At 35.9% G+C, this 22,925-nt stretch overlaps 1 protein-coding gene across 12 annotated transcripts in view; it reads left to right on the top strand.

Moving 5' to 3' along the window:
- The window catches only part of gphna (gephyrin a), a 278,299-nt gene that overhangs the window by 73,151 nt on the left and 182,223 nt on the right, over positions 1 to 22,925 (top strand). For all 12 annotated transcript variants that reach the window (XM_066694145.1, XM_066694146.1, XM_066694142.1 and 9 more), the window contains exon 2: positions 9,739 to 9,817. In XM_066694145.1, coding sequence (XP_066550242.1) covers positions 9,739 to 9,817 — 79 coding nt within the window. The remainder of the gene's footprint in view (positions 1 to 9,738; positions 9,818 to 22,925) is intronic.

The raw sequence follows: 22,925 nt of genomic DNA, 5'->3' as shown, positions 1-22,925 counted from the left end.
TGCTATATTTTTGTTCAATCTTGATATTTAATCTCTCATTTTTATTTTCACCCTGCACAATCTGCAGTAAGATATGTAAAATAAGATGTTGCAATGCAGATGTCTTCAAAGATACTGTAAAGTGCATTGTATACCATGTCAAAGAAGCAGAGAGGACATTTTATGTGAAACTGTCAGCAGGGGCCTTGGGAAGAAACAAGGAAGCTGTTAATTATGTCAGGTCTCCTAACTGTCTTGAAGCTACAGGAATGGGTGGTGAACCATGGAAGCTGTGAATGGTTGTGCATGACCCCTTGGGGTTTTCATAAAAAGGTTTTGGATGTATCTGGAGGAGGGAGGGGGAGCTCTTGTTGGGGACCTTGTTTAATCCTGTTTTGATTATCATGTTCAGCTGACCTCTTTCAACAGTAGAGAGAAAAACGCAAACTTTTCACTGCTGACTCGAAAGCTGTTGCCAAAATCAGCTTCCCTGCAAATTGTTAGGAGGGTGGACTTTTTTTTTTTTTTGCTGGGGGGGAGGGGGAGGGGATAGTGTGCTTAAGAAAAAGCAAAAACACGAAATGCAGTGATTCACCACATTAAACCCGGCTGTGATCTGGCCAATGGTGTGCTAGCATTGGCTGTTTAGTCATTGTGTTAACAGGGACCTAAAATGATGAGACATAAATTAGATTATTTTCCATGAACTTTAACTTTGTAAACAGACAAGCAAGAAAATAAATCAAGCTAAGTGGCATACACTTCTTTCCCTGCTGAATTTATATTTATATATATTTGTATCTCCTTCTTGTTTTCTTTGTTTTTAATTGAATAGTTAGTACTGAATAGTTCAGCACCCTAAATATGAAAACATACTAATTTATCTCATTAATTTATCTGAACAAATATTGTTTATTTGGTTATTTATGCAATTAAATCAGTGTTACAAAGTTTACTGAACTAACATGAAGTACAAATCAAACTTCAGAGCTGGAGTTGGTTCGTAGTCTTAAAGTGATTAGCAGGCAGCTTGACAGCATACAGTAATGTAGATGCTTATTTAACTTGCACATCTTGCTTTGAAAGCTTATAAGGGTACATCAATAGTCAGAAAGACCTGCCCTGTCATAAAGGATCAAAGTGTAGTGTCATCACAAATTAAAAAATAATATTAGGTTTTCTAATCCTAGATCATTAACTGAAATATAGAATTAATGAATACAAACTTTTCTGTTTTATAATCTGCATGACAAAGTAGGTAATTTGTATGATAGTGAATCACTGTGAAGAACAGCACACACACATGTGAGCAGTACATGAGGAAGGTATATCCTAAAGTGGCATTTTTTTTTTCTACTAAATTAAAGAAGTAAATAATTTCAAAAGATATTATCATTGTCAGCTATAACTTTGTTTTTGGTGCTGTATCCAGTGATGGTATAGGCTCTTATAGCTGGGTTTACTCATATCTGTGTACTAAATAGCCACCAAAAAGTGCTTTTGAGACATTACTCAGTGTAAGAATTCAGACTTCTGACTTGCACTAGTATTAACCTTCAACAAATCCATTTAACACATCAGACTATCAATTACATCTGAGAAATGTGTTTATAGTGAAATTATGTTTATATCTACCATGCCTTATTTCTTCATTTGAAAGCAAAACACAACTGCATTTAATGGAAGACATGGCAATTTGACAAGAGACAAATTATTGTGATTGGGGAAAAATAAAAAGATAAATGGTGGACAGTTTATTACAATCACCATGTGTTATTATATTCATGTTAATGGGTATTAGTCAAGTAGTCTGAACGCAGCGTACTTTTCTGTTGAAGTAAAGTACATCAAGATTTGTAATTCATCAAGAAGGTATTTTATTAATAGTAGAAACATTAAAGTTAAAGACAAGAAATGTGTAAAGGAAATGTGAATGCCATTAGAACTTCAGTCCTTTATGAAACTGACATGCAGTATTATCTAATTATCTAATTATTATTATTAGAAATAAGCAACTAAACACTGCTTTTCTCTTTCTATTAGTTTAACCTTTGAGAGTTTTCTTCCTGTGATTCAAGTGACTACCTATAAATGTTCACATTCGGTTTGTTGGAGTAAAATACGTATTTTGTGCAGTAACCCTAGGGATTATATATTGTATCATATTCCCAAACAAATAATACAAAAGCAAAGGTTTGGGGAAGGTTTTTCATGTAGCCTACAATTCTGTATTGAAAGCTATTCAATGAGGCGTTTTGTTTTGTTTTTCTTGCTGTTATACCACTATCAGCACTAAACTGCTACTTGCATGAAACACAACCAATAAATGGATATTGTATAACAATCAGCAAGTTAACTGCCATGAAAGATAGCATTTAAATGAGTTACTGCTTGTTATTTTGTACAAATTCACTCTGCATGGCTGCTTGTTGGCTTCCATTTGACTGCTTTTCAGTGAGGACCATAGTGTATGCAGTTTTATACCAAAACAGCATTCCTATTGCTGGCGTAGGGCAACTAGCCTATTTATTTCCCTAGTCGGCTTTCATTGATTGCATTGCAAAATGAATAATGGTTAACAAAGTTCTGGGAGCACGGGATATGCAGCTGTTTTGCATTACTGGGCTGTATTCCCTGTGTTGTGATGAGAAGCTCCATTTAGGGTCATTATGTTTGTGTGCACTTTTAGGAATACCCAGTGTATATTTTTCCTGGTTTACAATATTGACTAGGCTATATTTAAGTGGGTTTAAAAGGAATCCAGTAGGAAATGGGTTGAGAAAGATCCATTCAAGTTTAAATATTTGCTTACGACCATAACAAAATAAACAGGTTAATTTTAAGATGGGGAAAAAGCAAAGGAAATATTGATCTGATTTCCAAGTGCATTATCGGATTTAATATCTATATTATTTGGAATTGCCAATTGATTTTCACCTTTTTCATCAAATTTGGAACCCACAATTAGTCTTCTCAGCCCACTGAAATGCTTCCTCATGAGAGATGAAGCAAAGCACACATCTTCTGAAAATCTCAATGTCAAAGGCAATGTTTTCCACACAATGCCCACCACCTAGCTTTTACACAATGATATCGTACAGCTGAAATTCTTAACAAGACTATCTTGCAGGCACACCATAAGACACAGATAGATGCTGGTGTGCAGAGATCTAAGGGTTATCCTCCTATCTTCTGCCTGCCGCTCCCTAGCAGTTGCACGTTGCCCTCTGAGACGTTCTGGTTAAATCTGGTGAAGTCATACCTGGGATTTCTGCATTCTAGGCAGAGACTTTTACCCATTGTCCTACTCAGTGTGCCACCCCATGACAAGTTGTGTGTACTATAGGAACTCATAACTTCAGTATTTACTTTCTGTGAACATGGGATTTCATGGAGAACAAGTGGCAAGGGTAAATACTTTTTGCTGTGATTTCTCGCTTTAACTTAAACTTAAATCATCTTCCAAATCCTTCTGCCTAGGATCCTCTGAATATGTTTCTGAACTATTTTAATTTTTTCTACCAAATCCTGAAAATGATGAGAAACGAATACAACAACCCATATGATTACTTGGTCAACCTTCTCTGCACTTCTACAGATTTATGCAGAAGTGCAGAATACAGAATACATATATATGGGCTATATTTGCATCCTGAGCCATGCAAAAATAAAAAAAAGTAATAGCTTAGTAGTGATGTCGAAATGTAATTTTCATCTAGACTAATACACTATGAGTTTGATCCCTTGAATGATTTTGTAACAGCATAGGTTTTCTTCGAAACACTGGAACGCTACACAGTGTTTGTGTGTGTGCAATAATAATTTGATAACTATCAATAATGTTTAAATCAAAAACAGTTAGGCTATACATATTTATAAATTCATATTTATCAGTGTTTTTCTAAATCAACTTTGGTTTAGCCTAAATAACAATGAAGAGGCCCTGTAGCTTTTATGAAGGAAAAAAACTCCTCCAGGCAGAACCATTTTCCATTTCCATGGTTTGTGCTTGTGCATTGCTTTTTCAATTCATACCTCAAATTTGGTTTTGAATTTTGGTCTACAGATTGTCATGGCCAATCAAGAAAGTGGATTTGAAGGAAAATCCTGTTACAATATGGGCAACAGCAGCAAAGAAACAAAGGAATTCCATCAGTGTGTTCTTGAACAGTGAGCATGCAACAGAACAGAGTCCAATACACGTCTGTATAGGAGTGTACTGGGATTGAGGACATTATTAAATTATACACACAGCCACTTGGTGAGCAGATGATCCGAAGTAGGTTAACCCCCCAGAGAAAAGACAATAAGCAGAATTAGTTAGTTTGTGCAGTGCACCTTTTCGGCACAGTGCCAAGCCAGCTGGGTTTCTACCCGAAGTTTTTACCATGTAACCTGGTGTTCCTCCTATGAAGAACAAAAATAGAATATTGGATGCTTTGCATCTGTCAATACACTTTTAAATGGGTGAAATTAAAACATGGACCCACTAGTCACAAATTCCTGTTCCAAAGCTTGCCAGAGGACTTTTTTTTTTTTTTTTTTGCAATTTGGGTTAGATTTTAAGCCATGGTCATGTTTTGAGTTTAGATGGATGACTACAAAATAAAAACTAGATTTAGACCATTCATTTGTCAGTCACTTAATTTATTTTGTCAAGGGTGTATATTAAAATTCAGACTTGAAAGACTGACATAAATACTTTAGGCCTGTGTGCATAAATATACATTTATAGAGAGAGAATTGTCAAAGGTATTCAGACCTTTTATTTGAAATAATGGTATGTGATTCATGTAGTTAAATATAAATAACTACTAATATAGCAAAGATACATCAGTTTGTTGAATACTTGTTCCTTCCAACTGATTTAACTGAGTTAAGACTGGATGCATCAACATTTTTGACTGATTTCTATGGAATCTCATTAGCTATGTATTTTTGACTTTATATCTAGCTTTCACTCATCTAAAATGGATTATCCTGTCACCCATTTAGGTTGAAATTCCTTTAATGTATGTATTAATTTAGCTGGATAGCCATGACCTGGTTGGTTGCAGTAGCTGACCAGGCACCTTTGAACCTGCAGAGCTTCATATATCCTTCTGATGCCTGGTTCTAGTGTTTTGAAGGATACAAAGAAGTGGATTTTCATACAGTGAGCACAAATATATTTTCTTCATTTCTCTGATGCTGGTTATAGATTTATATTGTGATATCCAAATTAGGGGCCGATAAAAAGACAAATAATAGGCAATTCCAAGTTTTAGATAAAAACTAAGGGATGTGTCCTGTATAATTAATTATAAACTGTTCTCAAGAACCCACAATAACATTGCTGATGACATGCTGTGATGGATGACTTGTGGCCATGTTAAGGTATGGCATACAATATATGAATGTCAATATGAAAAATGAATGTTAAAATGATCTCAAACCTCTCTGGTGTTATTTAAGATATTAGATGAATGGGCTGTTGTACCCATATTAGAATGGGAGGGGAAATTCTACAGAATTCATTGCCTTCCTGTAAAATAATATGTTGAGACTGTACCAATGTAATCTATCTATGACCCAAGAGCTAAAGTGAAGAGCACATCATTCAGAACCATAGTGTAAGCAGGCATAATGGAGGCTGCCACAAACTTTGCTTTCATCACATCACAGAATCTTTATATACTGTATATATATATATATATATATTAATTAAGTAGGAATCTAAATGTAAAGTGTACCTCTTCACATGTCAAGGAAATTGATCACAGAGAACCGTTTGTGTAACTGGAAGGCATGAGCGGCTACTGGTGGCGGCCAGGATTAGGCTACATTATTTTATTTAAAGAACAAATATAATGGTTTCTGAATACTGAATACACCCATGTCCTAGTGAGCTCTCATCATGATGTCATACATGCAACAGAAATACAAATGTCAGCACCCCTTTGGAGAACACATGCGCAGTTCGCACTCTGCTGTATCCTACACGGCAGTGCCTGGAATAAAATAATGTAAAATAATAGTAACCATTCTGGGTGGTGAAATAAACTTTTTATGACTACAAACCGATGGATCTTTAGGAAAAAAAGGGTGATGAGGCCATCAAACCTGCATAAAATGCAATTGTTTAATGATTTTCATGATTTTCATGATTTTCATTTTCTCCTTGTACTTCCAGCAAAGCAACTCCAGAGTTAGCACCCGGTGATGACACGGCATATTTTCCCATCTCTGATTTCTGGTACAGAGAATGTGCTGGACATGAAAAACTCAGAATATGTTTCTGCTTATAGAATAACCTGAGAAAATATGGATTTGCAGTGGAAGTCCCCTTTAAGGACCAATGGAGATTTAGTATACTGGTTCCCAGATCATTTGCTTATTGGGCTGGAGTCTTTCACAATATTATTCTTCCTGGAGTCATAGTGAAAGCTTTGTATTATTGACTCGTTTCGTCTAAGATGAATTTAGTAAGCATTACATTTACATTTCCAAGTGCTATTTTCAGTACTGATCCCTTCACCTTGAATGACCCTGCTTCATCAAAGGCTTGACTTGCTCTCCACATGGTGCTTTTTCTGATAACATCTCCCCTCATACACCTAAAAATGTGAGTTAAAAAAAAAAATCCTCTCTGGGCTTCTAAAGCCTGTATTCACTGCAACTCAAACAGCTTGAATACATGCAGCTCCCTTGAAACATTTTCACATAAAACATAAAAATCATACAAGTCTAGATGGAACATGAAATTAATTTATGAATGTCTGGAGCCTTTCACTTATTTGAAACAAATTTACAAATCGCACTTCATCACCAAGAAAAATAAGGCTTGTGATTTCTGTACCGATCTAGTGGAAAATGCTACAAAAACATTTTAATGTTTAAATTGTTGTTCCTTGGATTTAAAGCTATGGGGGTGGCTCCAGTCACTAATGAATTACTGCCACATTTGCATGCGCAAGAAATCAATACTGCTGGAATTGATTCTTCAGAAATGGTGGACAGCTCAGTAAGGTTTATATGCAAATGGAATTGAGCTGAACAGCAACAAGCCGGGTCACATTGTACATCCAGGGATATTGATTATTTTAAATCTGATTAGATATCTAATTATTGAAGACAGTTAAGGTAACTTCTCAGAAAACACTTGGGATGCAAATGCATAAAGGTTATGTGCTATGTTCTTCAGAGTAGGCTTCCTTTTTAAATGACCTAATGAGAGAATATTAAATGTGGGAAAGCTGATGGAATTTTAAATATGATTTCCTTCCTCCAGATATTTGGAGATTGGATATTCTTGGTGATACCCATCAAATAATTTGTTGCTGCAAAGTAACATTCAGGGATGCATATTACAGAAGAAATGTTATCTGGCAAGGGTTATAATTTGTGTTTGTGAAGGAAATCTTAAGTATCTTACAATTTTGACAATACAGATAAGAGTCAGTTATAAGCATCACCATGTAACTCCTTATTGTTTATTTTGTATAGTCTTTCTCAATATGCAAGTCCTACAAGTGTACTCACTAGTTCAGATTTTAGAAATACAGCATGTATGAAATTAAAATATGGAAGAAAAAAAACATCTCCATGTTCCTTACCCCAACTGTAAAGCAACAGTTTCCAACATTTGCAAAAACTGAAACTTTTAAAGTAAATTCTCATGTTTTATATGATGCAACTACATGGAGTATCAATAAATAATGAACTGAATCAGGTTTGTGTTGATTTTTTTTTAATTTGAAAATGTGCCCATAAATTAGGCCTATGAGAAAAACCACCTAATCACAAAGCTTTGGACATTTGTCCTTCACAATTCATACATAATACAACTAACTGGACACACAAATGCCCTCATTTTGTGGTAAAATGCTGACTGTTGCATTCTAAGAGCACTGAAGTGTTAAGGGTGACATTTGTTCAAGTTTGCGGAGAGTACTTGCAATTTAATATGCATGCGTAAAAGCTTGTACATCGTTCTACTTTCTGCCTTCCTCTGAAATACCCTCCATTTGGGCAAAATATCCAAAAACTAAATACCTAATGAGTATGATAGCCAGTTGTCATCTCCTAAGTAATCCTGAAGAACGTATCTGGTCCCCTGCACTTCCAAGGATTGTCTTTTCTTGCCACACTGACCTAGTGGCCAGAGAACACTCTGCCTTCTATTCTGCCATTGTGTTTTCCCGATCATTACATAACAACACGAGCTACTCTTTCAGCCTAATGGGATAGGAGCTCAGTGGATGGCTTTCTGCAGATTCCATTAATTTGATTCACTCGAGGAGCAGTGCAATGCTGCTATTGATTTATACTGCTTTGGCCGAGGTAGCCCAAGCATTCCAAGATACAAAATCTGGTCTAAGGCCAGCATGAGATTCTTTCATTAGCAATGGGTCTTTTAGTTTGCATGGTATTTAAATATATACTATAAAAACTAGGGATATCCAAGCTGGCAGAGGTAGTGATCTAAAAACCACACAAATAAAGTAGAAAATATGTGATTGACATCAATTAAAGTATATTGCTAATCTAAAATTAGCTGATAGATGCTGCTACATAGTTGTTAATAGGTAAGGGGTGGCTGGTACAGTTGTTTAAATTCAATTTTCAGGGGAATGTCATCTTGGCTGATTCACAATAGATAGGGACTGCATTTGGCATACTTTGTGTCAAGGTGACACATACCATTTTTCAAATGTTTTCTAAATACATGGATCACAGTGCACACTCAAAAACAGTGCCCATTTATGGAACTGGAAGGATAATAAAGTAATTACTGTTATCTAAAGTTAAAGGTAATGCATGTATAGTTCATTTTTTTCTAACATTATGCATGTCAGGTTCATGTCAATCAGACCAGATGTGGGCACTCACATTAACTACACTTTATTAAGGAGAAAAAATGTTCTCAAAGGTGGAGTGTTGCAGTATTGCATATTAGTTAATAATCCTTTACATTTGAATGTAATGCTTGCAACATTTGACCATGTATACAAAACCAAGCACCTGCATACAGGTGTATTTACATTACACTAATTATTAATAAAACTCTATAGCTATATTGAATCAAGGTTTGATTAACTGTCATTAGAATATCTTTGTGTCCTTGGCAATGGCCCCAGACACATTCATTTCCCCTTTAAAATGTATGTAAAACTATGAGATTACTACACAGACCTTTGAGAGCGAAACCTCATTAACCCACTGTCCTGCCCGATGTGTCCTTTATTATCACTTTTCTTTGTGTGCGTTTAATTAAGAATGTATATTTAGTGTTTAAGAGAGAGCTTCTATAATTTACGTTTATCAAATGTTGAAAAATAAAACGCAACACGCTTGGTTTTATGTAGCAGCTATGATTTTTGTTCAGTTTTAAAATAAACCACTATGATCAATGTTCAGTTCACTGTTTTCTCTGCAAATGGAATTTGTATGCCCAAAAGGGGGGAATTTAATATCCCTGACAGGTTAGACAAGTGTATCATCTGAGTGGTGTACAAGACAATGAAACGTTTGATTCTGTAAGCCAAATGGGATGGTTTTACCTGCAAATAACAGCGAAGAAGCTAGCTAGTTAGATAAAAGCAACTCAGTAAAAAAAAAAGTGGGAATGTTTTGACTGCTTGTCACCTGAAATATCAGCTAAAATGGGCCTTTAAATACACTCCTTGGAGAAGTTTTAGTATTCATATTGCTGTTGGTTCAGAATGAAAGGTTTATATGCAAGGTATTTATTTATGTCTTTATTTTTGTTTTTTGCAGTAAGCGACAGCTGCTTTAGGAACCTTGCCGAGGACCGAAGTGGAATCAACCTTAAAGACCTTGTTCACGATCCCTCTCTGTAAGTAACTTTCCACAAGGGCAAAATAAACTCCCAACCCGTGCCAACCTGACATCAGATGTTGAGTATTAAGTAGCCACTCAGTTAAACGCAATTAAGAGAGCTTTATTGAAGAGATATTTACTCTTCATGTACTCCTCTTGCCTAGTCAAAGACATAAAGAAGTGGCTCCAGACATATTGTGAATCCTTCTTCCGTGGGAGATGAGAAGAAGGATGAGGTCACCATTAATGACTTCTTCTGTAGAGAAGGAGAGATAATAAATAGAATGCATTAAATGTTCAAGCTGGTACTAGCTAGACGAGCTTGTGAACAATGTCAAAGCCAGAAAAGGGCATTTACTATACTAACGCCTCTCTATTAATAATGCTTTGTGGGAAGGTGGAATAAATGGTACCCTTTGAATTTAATAGAAGTGCTCTGTCCTGAGGTGACTCCTTGGTAACATCCCCTATGAATTTAACAGATTGTAGGTAAAAATAGCACTTTATAAATCACATGAGTTGCATGTCACTAATTTTCATCTGCCTGGTGACTAAGTTAGATTTGGTTCGAAGAATTAGGTGGCTGGGCTCTTCTACTGTGTTGCATACACTGACCATGTGCAAGATAAGAGATTTAGAAGAAAGAAATAGAAATACAGTGAATGAGAGGCAGACGAATATAGAATTAAATGTAAATCTGAAATAAAGCCGATTTAACATTTGTTCCAAATGTCTGGTCATTTTACTAGACCTCTTGAAACTGCATTGTCAAATGCTCAAGAGCCTAGGGCTAATTCTAACAACGAGTTTAGTACATTAAAAACACAGCTCTGTGTGCATGTTCAGGACTATTGACCAGAGAGTTTGAATCCAGGCTGTTCAACCTATGGGTTCTGATTTTCAGGTTTTACCAGATTTCTACCCCTGAAATGCTTTTTTCAGGATTCGTGTAATCCACAGCACAAACAGCACAGACTAATACTTTACAGAGAGGAGTAATGCACCTCTGTTAACATAACACACACACAATTCAGATCACTTATGTCTGGACTGTATAACCAAACCTATGGTCTGTAAACAGATGAGCCACTTGGGACCTCAGAAAATGTTATTAAAAATTGTTGTTGTTATCAGGGCCCAACTTTTTATCTGGTTGTGCCATCTTGTGAACTCTCCAGCTTTAGACTTTTTTGTATTTTTCCATATATTATTCATACATTCAGTGGCAAAGTGTTTTTTTGTGAAAACAGGCAAGTTTGAAAAGATTTGAAACTAGCGATTAAGTATGAGGTCAAGGTGAAATTGGAAAGGAAAGGTAAATTAATTAAGCAATAGAGCCCATCGATGTTCTACCGATGAGCATTGATGTTTGCTCTAACGTTTGCTAGATTATTGTGACAGGAGTTATGTGTCCAGAAGGTGAGGGCACTAATGAAAGTCAAGATTGATAAAATCGAGATTGCTATTAGAAAACGATGTTATTTTTTTTTAATTTAATAAACTTCAAAACCTTTATTTACCTTATATATTCTACAATATTTTAAAAGTCCAGTAACCTTCCACTGAGAACAATAGTTACCAACGTAAAACTGACACACACGTACCGTTTTTTTTTTTTTTTCCGGGGGCTAAAATATATCTTTATTAATTTTTATTACTATTGTGTCCTCTTTCTTATAGTTGATCTCAACATTGCCAGATAAAGTATTGTTACAGTTACTGAACAGTCCCTGTAGTATTTCGTTATTCATTTTGGGCATTTCACCATTCTGGCGGGCATTATCATTTAATGATGCCCGCTAGATCTGGAAGCTGATTGTCTGTTGGCACACGATCGTTTTCTAATATTACTCATTCCAGTGTAAGTGATACTGGTGATTTTATTACAAATTGTGAAGCAACTGTAGCATTTTACTTTATTCTTCTTTTTAAGATTGTTCTGTAGTTGCAGTTCTATACAAAATGGGTTTGTCTCACAAGTGGAGCTTTTGGTTTTGACAATTTGCTACTTGTTTGTAATAATTAAAAAATAATAGAACCTATTAAGAAAGCAACATGTAGACGTTTAATTTAATTTCCCGTGCAGTATATGTGAAAGATGGCACAATTCCATAACACAACACACATTTGTAATGTATTTATGAACTCGTATATTGGAGGAATTTGCAAGAATTACACTGATTTCTAATAATAGCAACCAAAAAATGTTTCTTAATCCCTGGCAGTTCTCGAAAGACATTGTCTTGATGAAACCGCATATTTTCATACTGGCTATGTCTAAATGATGAATTATTTACAAAGTACAGAACTTATTGGACTAAAAGTGGATCCCTAGTGCTTTTGATCATGAAGCACAATATTGTTTTTGATTACCTTATGTTATTTTTTCTTTAAAATAATAATAATCTTTCAAAATAATTTTTTACAGGCAATTAACCAATCAGATGCATCATATAGTACTGCCTCTGGAGCAGTTCTGTCCTAACAGAGTTGGTTTCCAAAACCTCACTTCTCTGATTGGATAATTTACTTCTGTTTGAAGGTGGGACTAACCAGAGTGACAGCACAGAGAGACAGGTTAAGATTAATTTAAAGAAAAATCCATGGGAACAGAGTTTGGAAACGTTGTGGAAGCAGGGATCAGCTGTAAGATCCATTCATACAGATTTTTTTTAAGGTAAATCCTACAGTAGACCTTCTCTTATTTTTATTATTAATTGTTATATTATAAGAAACTGACTACCTCAGGAAAATGCAATAAAACAAATCAACAATCTAATATCAGCAATTGTTTCAGATCATTGTTTTATATCATATATTGATGAGGTGAATACAAAAAAATATTTACAGTAGAAAATATCACCTTTACTAACAGGAAACATTAATCATATGAACTGTATAGTCATATAATTTAGTTGATAAAAAATAGATTAATGATAGCACACTTAAACCTGTATACGTGAAGTTTGAATAGGCTATTAAAACAAAAAAAAACCTACTATGATTATAAATTGCTCCTAAGTATCTTAAATCAATTACATTAACACTGTCAAAGCAATGATTACACACCTGTGAAAGTTTACACCCCCGATTACACATCTGTTTTCTGTAAATATATTTTTCTTCATTCAGGTTTGATATCAGGCACATTTGTTTGCAATTGTTTGGAAAAGCTCTGATCCACACAGTTTGTCCTATTCCATAGGATAATATTATTTTAGTTATGCAAGTTAACTAATATAATGATGTTGATATGCATAGGCTAAATTCATATTAAGGACTTTGTGTTTTAACACATGCTATCTGCAGTATGGTAGCATATTCAATTTTAGGAAAATAATAATACTGGTAATAATACTGTACGTAAGGTCACACATTCAAATTGTCTCATGACATGCACAATCTCTGTAAGCAGGAACCAGAAAACTAGATTAGCGTATTTGTTCTTATTACTAGCAAAAATCGTTAGGGGATGTTGGGAATACAAATAATTTAAAAAAAAAAGTGTTACGCCTCCTTAAAATATCCAAAGTATCAACTGTTGATAGGTTGACACTTTTTTTGCCCACTTTATTGTTTAGTAAATTTGTAAGTTCTGCAATAATTGCATTGCCTTTCACATTTATGGGAGCGTTAGGTGTTGCATTTGGTCTAGCCGTTAATGAAATTAACTATTTCCATACACTGATCTAGAATCAGAAACATATGATTTCTTTCAGTTTCTCACTTAGGGCCTGATTAAATCAAAACTTTGACCCACTCGCTAATAACAAACTACAAACCTGTACATCATAGCTGTTACATTTATGATTAGGAGAAAGTGGCATCTTACTAAAAATGCAGCCGCAACTGAGTACAGTTCTGTTGCTTTCTATTAGTGGGTGGGTCAAAGTTTTGATTTAATCCGGCACTTTGCTAAAAATTACTAAAAAGCTGAAACTGAGTACAGTTCTGTAGTTTTCTTAGCCCTTAGTCCCAATAGAAGTATGGGATAATAATTTTACCACAAATCAAAAAAGACTGTGAAATATCTCTGCTTATGATCTTTTACCACTTCTGTCATGCGACTTCCACTGCCCTATTCATAATGCATCTGTTTCACAAGATAATTTTCGTGCCACAAAAAATGTATATTTATATATTTTCTGTTATGTTGATATATTGAGCTTGCTATGGGACTGGGGAAATATTATTGTACTGTAATATGATGCAATCACAATCGGTACAAAAAAAAAATCAAAAGAATTTAAAAAAACTAACAAAAATCAGCTACTTTCACTTCTTTAAATAACCTGAAAAGAATGTCCCTGTATTTTCCCACTAGAAGCACTAAACTTGATTGTCTCATTTCCCAGTGGCTCTATTGTTATACTGACGTATCTTATTATGCAACCAGCTCCAGTGATCCAGTGTTTTTTATTTTCACAGAATCCCTGTTGTGTAGTCTGCCTCTGACTTATTTTTTCTCTTTCCTGTTTTTTGTTAATCTAGTTGATTACACAGGCGAGGTCAAGGTTGTACAGCTTGCGGTCTGTGGGGGCTGAGGTTCATTTAAAATTCATTCTTGAATCTCAAATGCCGAGTTTAAGCAACAGTCATTGAATTGGAATTGATATAATTACACTGCTTCTGCAACTTTGTGGTGGTATTTTTAGCTTGGATTTGTGGAAATGTGACTGATCAGCAACTACGATATGGCTGTAAAATAGAAATCATAAAAAAAAAAAAAAAGAATAGGAAGAAAATCCGACCAAATGTTATTATGTACCAATGCTTATGTATTAGTATAAGCCTCCTCTTGTCAGTTCTGCTGTACCTCAAGTGTGCTCTGCAAAATTTTACTCAGCTGACCGAGGATGTAGTTTTAAATAGATAATTCAGGATAGCTCTGCATTAGGAACTCTTCTCTCAATCTACTGGCTCTTTGCATCTTAACAAAACTCCAGCATCCTATCCATCTTGTTTACTCAGGGAGATCAAAATTATTGTGCAGTGGCTTTCAACTGAACTGTAAAAAGTATGCTTTACTGAACTAAAAGTCTGCAGTTTGTTCTTTAAGGGGTCTCCATATCTCCTGTCCATCTTGGCTCAAGGACTCATGTTGTAGGAGCCAAACAAATGTTCAGGCAAATTCCAGGTGAAGACATCAATATGCTTGGGCAATTTTTATTGAGTAATTTAGAGTCCTTTATTTCTTATTCTGGCATTCCTCCATAGTTCTTTCTATCAAAGTAATGGCATTAGCCAGTTTCAGCACAGAGAAGCAAGACAAATTGCCAGATTTTTTTAGTTTTGTATGAAAAGAGATTTTACACCTACACTAAAACTGGTTTACTTAATTTTAAACATTTTAAAGTCAGTTACACTAAAATATCAGCCAATATATCAGGGGTCTAAAGAACATCAGAAAAATAACTGAGATGGGGTGCTATTCTGTCCTAGCAGTATTCTTACATACTGTATCGAGCCATTACCTCATCTGAAATCCAAATCTAAGTTTTGTCTCTCTAGCTAAAATGCAACATAGCCCTTTCTTCATACAGTTCTACTAACCTTCAACTCCATTCACTTCAACTACTGAGCAATAACAACACCAACACTACACAGTGCTCAAATGATTGAATGATTTTATCCAAAACCTTGTATTGTTTTCATAAATAATCAAAAAGTGTATTCCTAATTCAATGCAATTGAGAAAACATTAGTCTTTCAGTTTGTTTTTTTAAACGAGAAATGACAACATAATTATTGCATCTGGACTATCACTTGTTTCTGTATGGACATTACAGCTTGAGGAACACAGGTTTTGCATGAAGTCGTCTAAAGATATCACAACATCAGGTGGTTCAGGTACTACATTATATAATAGTATTATATAAATAAACCTAAATATTACAGTTGTGGATAGGATTTGACATAAACAAAAGGCATTATTTGGACTCTTCATTTTTAAACATCATTGCAACGTAAAATGTTTTTATATCCAGTATCCATCTGAGCTGACCTTTAACTTATCATTCAAACATTTATAATTGGAGTAAAGGAATGAATTGTATAGACTTATTTGCTGCACTAGGGATTACATTAATATATTTTACCTGTACATGGATGGATTTAATTCAATTTTAATACAGATTCTTACAAACATATCCAGACCCTACCCATAGCATCCCATTTTGTGAAGTTATAATATTTGATGGAAGCACATTTGGCAGCAAGTACAGCTGCAAATGGATAATAAGTCTCTATCAACTATGCACACCGGCTTGGTGCAGTTTTTGCCCATTCTTCTTGGCGGATTTCCTTAAACTCTGTTGCTTGGTCTATCCCTTATAGACCTCAGATTTCAAGTCTTTCCACAGATTCTCAAAAGTCAGGACTTTTGAATGGGCCACTTAAGAACATAACAAAGTTTACAAATGAGAGGGGGCCATTCGACCCATCGTGCTCGTTTGGTGTTCATTAATATCTAAGTGATCCAAGGATCCTGTCCAGTCTATTTTTAAATGTTCCCAAACTTTCAGCTTTTACCACATCGCTGGGTAGTTTATTCCAGATTGTGAATACTCTCTGTGTGAAGAAGTGTCTGCTGTTTTCCATTTTGAATGCCTTCAAGCCCAATTTCCATTTGTGTCCCCGGGTGTGTGTGTCCCTGCTGATTTGAAAAAGCTCCTCTGGTTTGATGTGGTCGATGCCTTTCATGATTTTGAAGACTTGGATCAAGTCCCCACGTAGTCTCCTCTGTTCCAGGGTGAAAAGGTTCAGTTCCCTCAGTCTCTCCGAGTAGGACTTTCCCTTCAGACCTGGAATAAGGCTGGTTGCTCTCCTCTGAACTGCCTCTAAAGCAGCAATATCCTTCTTGAAGTGTGGAGCCCAGAACTGTACACAGTATCCAGATGAGCTCTAACTAGTGCATTGTACAGTCTTAACATTACATCCCTTGTTTTAAATTCTATACTTTTGACAATATACCCTAACACTCTGTTTGCCTTTTTTATTGCTTCCCCACATTGCTTGGATGGAGAAAGTGAGGTGTCCACATATAGTCTGTCCCATAGTGTAATTATAGTGGACATTTTTGTTACCTGCATGTATTACCTTGCACTTGCACATCAAATTTCATTTGCCAGGTGTCGGCCCACAACTGAATATTATCCAAGTCCCTTTGAATAGCCTGTGCTGCCAATATTGTATCTGCTGAGCCACCTATTTAGTATCATCTGCAACTTTGACAAGTTTGCTAACTATCCCAGAGTCCAGATCATTAATATAGATTAGAAAAAGCAAAGGCCCTAGTACTGATCCCTGTGGAACGCCACTAACAACCTCACTTCAGTTAGAAGCGACTCCTCTAATCAACACCCTCTGATACATCAACCAGTTCATAATCCATCTACTTACATTACCCTGAATGCCTACAGCTTCCAATTTCAGGATCAGTCTTTGGTGTGGAACCTTATCAAAAGCTTTTTGGAAATCTAAGTATATCACATCATATGCTTTCACGTGATCTACAGCTGCAGTTGCATGTTCAACATTTTTTAATAAATTAGTAAGACATGATCTGCCTCGTCTAAACCCATGTTGACTATCTCCAAGAATATGGTTTTCATTGAGATGCTCCTCTATTTTCTGTCTAATAATTTTTTCCAACATTTTACAGGTGATGCAGGTGAGACTGATTGGTCTGTAATTTCCTGTTTTGTCCCCTTTCTTGTGGATTGGTTTGACATTTGCTCTCTTCCAGTCAGTTGGTACATCCCCTGTTCTACGTGTCATTTGGAATATTTGAGTTAGTAGCCTATAAATAATTTCCCTAATTTCTTTAAGTACTGTTGGAAATATCCCATCTGGCCCAGGTGATTTGTTTGTTTTTAATTCTGCTAGTCCCTTTAGTATCTCCTCCTCATTTATCCTGATCTCTCTTAGGGTTTGACTGACTTAAGGACATTCACTTTCTTATTTTTTAATCACTCCAGCGTAGCATTGGCCTTGTGCTTTGGATCATTGTCCTGCTTAAAAGTGAATTTTCACCCTAGTTTTTAGTCTTTAGCAGACTGAAACAGGTTTTCATCTAGTATTTGCCTGTACTCTGCTCCTTTCATTTTTCCTTCAATCCTAACAGCCTTTCCAGTCCCTGCTGAGGAGAAGAATCCCCATAATATGAAGCTGACACCACATTGCTTGACTGATTGCTTGACTGTAGGGATGGCGATGACTGAGTTGTGCGGTGTTGGGTCTGTGCCAAACATAACACTTGGCATGTAGACCAAAAACTTCCAATTTTGTCTTATAATTTTTGCAGAATCACTTAGGTGCTTTTTTGCAAACTCCTAGCATGCTTTGAGATGGTGTATTTTTAGTAATGGCTTCTTTCTTGCCGCCATGCCATGCAGCCTGGTTTTGTGAAGTGTTTTAGATATTGTTGATATTCCCTCACCAGTTTCCTTCTTGCCCGGTGCTCAGTTTGCAGGGACAGCTTGATCTAGGCAGTGTCTGTGCCATTTCTTGATGACTTTTGTACCCTTCTCTTGACCTGTGCTTTTCAGTGATTTTGTCACTGACTTCCTTTGAAAGCTACTTCATGATCAAGTCTTTGCTTGCAATTCACCACCTGGATGGCTTAACTGTTTTTAAAGCACCGGAACTGCAATTTAATTCTGATAAAATGTCCACCTGTCTTCTGTTCTCTATTGACCAGTTTGCATTGCTCTTGGTCTAACAGCCTATACATGTCAGTGTCAGAGCCCACAGCTATCTGTACTGTGATCCGCAGGTTCTTCAGTTCTCTAACCTCTTTAAAAGCAGCCTGTAGCTATACCACTTTATCTTTTGATTTGGTTTGAAAGCCTCCAAGACTAACAGTACAAGGCTTCAGTGTATCAGTACTTTAACAAAATGAAGGCCTTGAGCCATTTCTGCATACATGAGAGAAGAGATGAACACAAATGTATATTTCTAACCCAGCCAATTCACCCCCTTTTTCTGCTGTGTAATGCATTGCCAACATGATATCCCTGCCCTGTATTGTGATTTTAATGAATGTATAAACTTCTTCCCTCCCCAGTACAACTGATTAATCTTATCCAATAGTTTATTTTGACTGGGACTGCAGTACTTCACCCCCTATGCTTCACAGCCTTATGAAAGCTGAAAAAAAAAGACTTTTTACTGTGTACCCAACCAAGTTAGCTTTTTCATTCTTGTTGTATCAGTTCCCCCACTGATCACAACTTGTCTTTTCCAACTGAATAGCCATTTGACACAGAACATATATATTGTTTAAATGTAGGCTAATTATTCATATTTTTGTTTGTTTTAGGGCCCTTTTTAGCTAGGTTCTGGGTGCAGTCTAAATTTCTATGAATTGGCTTTTGCTTTGTTCTCTTTAGGCTATACCTTGCTCCCCAACATCCACAAAAAGTCAGTAGTTATGTTAATTCTTTAATCTGTTCTTCTGTATTTGTCATGCATTTTTCTATTATATATACAGGGTGTTTACAATGTCAGCAACTGTAATGTGAAATTGGCATTGTGTGCAAATGGAGCAATGAGGAACATAGCATCCAACATTGCATTATCCTCTTGAACACTGCACAGTTTTGTGCAGCTGTGTACAATAACATGGTTGCATGCAAATTAACATGGACACCAATGATATTCCATTCAACATTACAGTTTTCACAATACAGCAGTCATTGCGCTATATTGATACGTATTCCCAGGCTAATCTCAATTTCACATACGTTACTCATAAATTACTAGATCAAATCCGGTACATCAGAAGGAATGGGATGTAGAACAGTGTTGCATTCTGTCGTCACAGTGTATGATTTTCATATTCGGATAGGACTAAACAGCCATGATTCGTTAAGAGGAATGAGACAAAGTTCATTTTCACTGAATTGAACATTGTCAAAGCCATCTGCTGTTTCATAGGTCAAGCCCAGAATCCTCACTGTCCAGCTATTGCATCAAGTGAAAGGCAACCAGCCCTATTAACAATCTGAACTGCTGGTGCTGAAAAAGCAATAGGAAAACCATTGTATGTATTGAACTGGGAATTTCCCAGTCGACTTATGCCCACTCCAGGGAACTGCCAGTTGAAGACAGCAATTTAACTATTAATGTGAAATGACGCTGCTGGTTTGAGTCTGTGTTCAAATTGCCAAGCACACCTCCGGGTGCCCAATCTATAAAACACAAGTGACAAATCATGTATGACAGCCCTTTTACCATTACATTTAGGATCAGCATTCTGTCCCTTTTCATATTGATTAATTTGGAATAATCACCATTAACAACCCCCACATCATCCACACATTTATTTGTCATTAATCTGTGATTCAAGAAGTTCTTTTTGGTCAGGCAGAGAACAGAGAGCTAGCAGACAGCCTTACAAGCCCCCAACAAAGTCCACTAGATTATGTAATTAAAATGTAATTACATTTTAATCATTTGTTGTTACTGCTTGCATCAACTTTCTTGATAGTAAGCAGAGATTTTTTTTTTTCAACTAAGCATCCCATAGATAAATTATTTGCTGCTTTCTACTGCTAAATTACCAGATGTAATGTTTTATAAGAAGCTGGTCCTAACACTTTTTGTTTTCCCCCAAATGGGAGAAAATAGGCTACAGCACTGACATTAAAACTGACATGTTTACCAATTTCTGTACCATTTTGAAATATTTACATTTCTTGAAGATGTTACACCATGCAAATGTATCTCTTCATTTATGTATTTATTTTCTAAAGGGTGGATTTACAACAGGGAAAAATAAATCCCTCCTTTATACAATGTGTTGCAAATATGATCTCAATGCTGATGACAGTGGACTGATAATAGACCTGGCTATTATCAGGCCCGGGGCCAGCCGGCTCTGTGACAGCTTCCTCTACTAACAAGTACGTCTCGGTATTGACCTGAAACCCTCCTGCCATTCAGACCTGGAATCTTACCAAGTGACACTGCCAAGTTTTTGTGATGATTTTGTGATGTGGACCGATGCCCACTGGTGATAATCTGAAACCCCTATTCTCCTGTGATTTTAATTATATTTCCACCCCAGCCTCTAAAGGGGGAAGGTTAATGACAGCTCCTCTGCTGTTCAGCCTCACATTTTCACTTCCTTTAAGAACAGGCATTTATTCTATGAGACAATAGGATAGGAGGGTTTCCATGTACTCTTAGGTTTCCTTTTAGGGGAACCCACATACAATTTGGTGTGGAAAATAATAAGAGAGTTCTGATCAGTTTAGCTCATTGGAAAATTAGATTAAGCCACATTTAAGGAGCAAGGTAAGTTTTATACAGTTTGATATAGAGGACAATCCCACAAATGGCTAGGCATATCCCAGTCCATTTTAGCTAGCAGAATTATTCTCTCCATGATCTGTATCACATCAGTACCTGTGCTCATACTAGTTTGCATATTCATCTTAAAAAAAAAAAAAAGAAAGAAATATAAAATAGAATTTGATTTTTAAATTAGACTCAATTAGACTCATGAAAAGGAACATAATATGTGGTGATACATTTTTATTATTAGAATAAAAGCATGGAACAGTATTACTCATCCATAGTTACGGTATGACAGTATGTGGTTTTTGATAATTATTATTATTATGATTTGTATATTTTTTTAGATGAGGAGGTACTTTTATTTATTTTCACATTTTTGCTTTGTACATTACATTTTATGCATTTAAATTGGATCCCGCCCCCTTTGATATACACAACCTTCTCACCTTTTGAGGAGGCAAGTTCATTTTTATTGTGAAACAACAGTTAGTGAAAAATAAGAAAAGATTTATCAATACTTGGTAGAACCACCTTTGGAAGCAATTACAGCTGGGATTCTTTTGGGCTAAGTCTCTAGCAGGTTTTCTGGATTGTGCAATATTTGACCATTCTTTACAAAACTGTTCAAGCTCTGTCAACTTCCTTGGGGAGTGTTGATGTACTGCAATCATCAAGTCATGCCACAAATCTTTGATTGGATGTACGATGGGGTTCTGATGTGGCCACCTGATAGTAAATCGTTTTCATAAATAACATGAAGTTTTGCTGTGTCCACCATGGTGGGGGGAAACAACAACAGATGAATGTGCATTGCACATTGTTTGTGCAAGTAAACAATCCTACAATCAAAAAAGGGAATCGATCTGGAAGAGTCAAAGTTACATATAGACGCATAAAACCATAAGGAACCGTGCACATGTCCCTTTAAGAAACCAGAATGAGGTTGCCTGAAATGAAGTTGAAAAGTATATGCCAGGTTCTATGCATTTCAATCTTGGCCCCTTATTTTGAATCAACTTGTGTGCAAAGATGTGTCACATTAAATAATGTACTTCTCTGCTTCAAGAGGACATTTTGCACATGAACCTGCAGCTGGTAAAATCTGAAATGGATCATATTGCAAGGTAATCTAGGAATTGTATCCAAGTCCCTGCTTTGTCATAACTAATCTCACAGAACAGGGTCTTGAAAAAAATTACAATTGGACAAATATTCAACTTTTTAATTCTTTAAATATGGTTTTATAAACTAATACAAGAACAGGGAAATATTGGATTCGGATGGCTGTGGGACTAATTTCTTCCAATACAAAGGGCACACATGGTGAGCAGAAACCCTTGTGAGACCGATATTGACATTTACTGAGGTTATCATTATGCACCAATGAGCACTCTGGGCAGCTGACCCCCTCCATCCAGAGAGACATCATCTGAGCTTTAAACTAGCTGGCAGATCTGTGATGTTATTTCACATTAAACATCAAAATGTCTATGCAGAATAAATCTGATTTGACAAGCCCTTTTGTGTCTATTAGTAAATGTGACTTGCTTTACTGCCCTCCTCATAAAACCTATAAATGATTTGCACCATCATTATTTGTCTGTAATTACTCCTGGATTATGCATTTAGTCAAATGTGGAGAATAATTAAAATCTAAAGATACATACTAATTGTGGCTCTATCTCATTTCTAGATGTATAAGGGACAATTTAAACTTAACCTACAGTAATGGAAGTAGTGGAATAAAATGTAATTTAAAGAACAACGAAGATAGAAATACAGATATAAAAACACTTTACATTACCATGGTCTTTAAATGG

Source organism: Amia ocellicauda, chromosome 21 (assembly GCF_036373705.1).
Source record: "Amia ocellicauda isolate fAmiCal2 chromosome 21, fAmiCal2.hap1, whole genome shotgun sequence".
Taxonomy (NCBI): Eukaryota; Metazoa; Chordata; class Actinopteri; order Amiiformes; family Amiidae; genus Amia; species Amia ocellicauda.
Note: the sequence above shows the minus strand (reverse complement) of the source record. Positions and strands in the feature narration are given on the sequence as shown.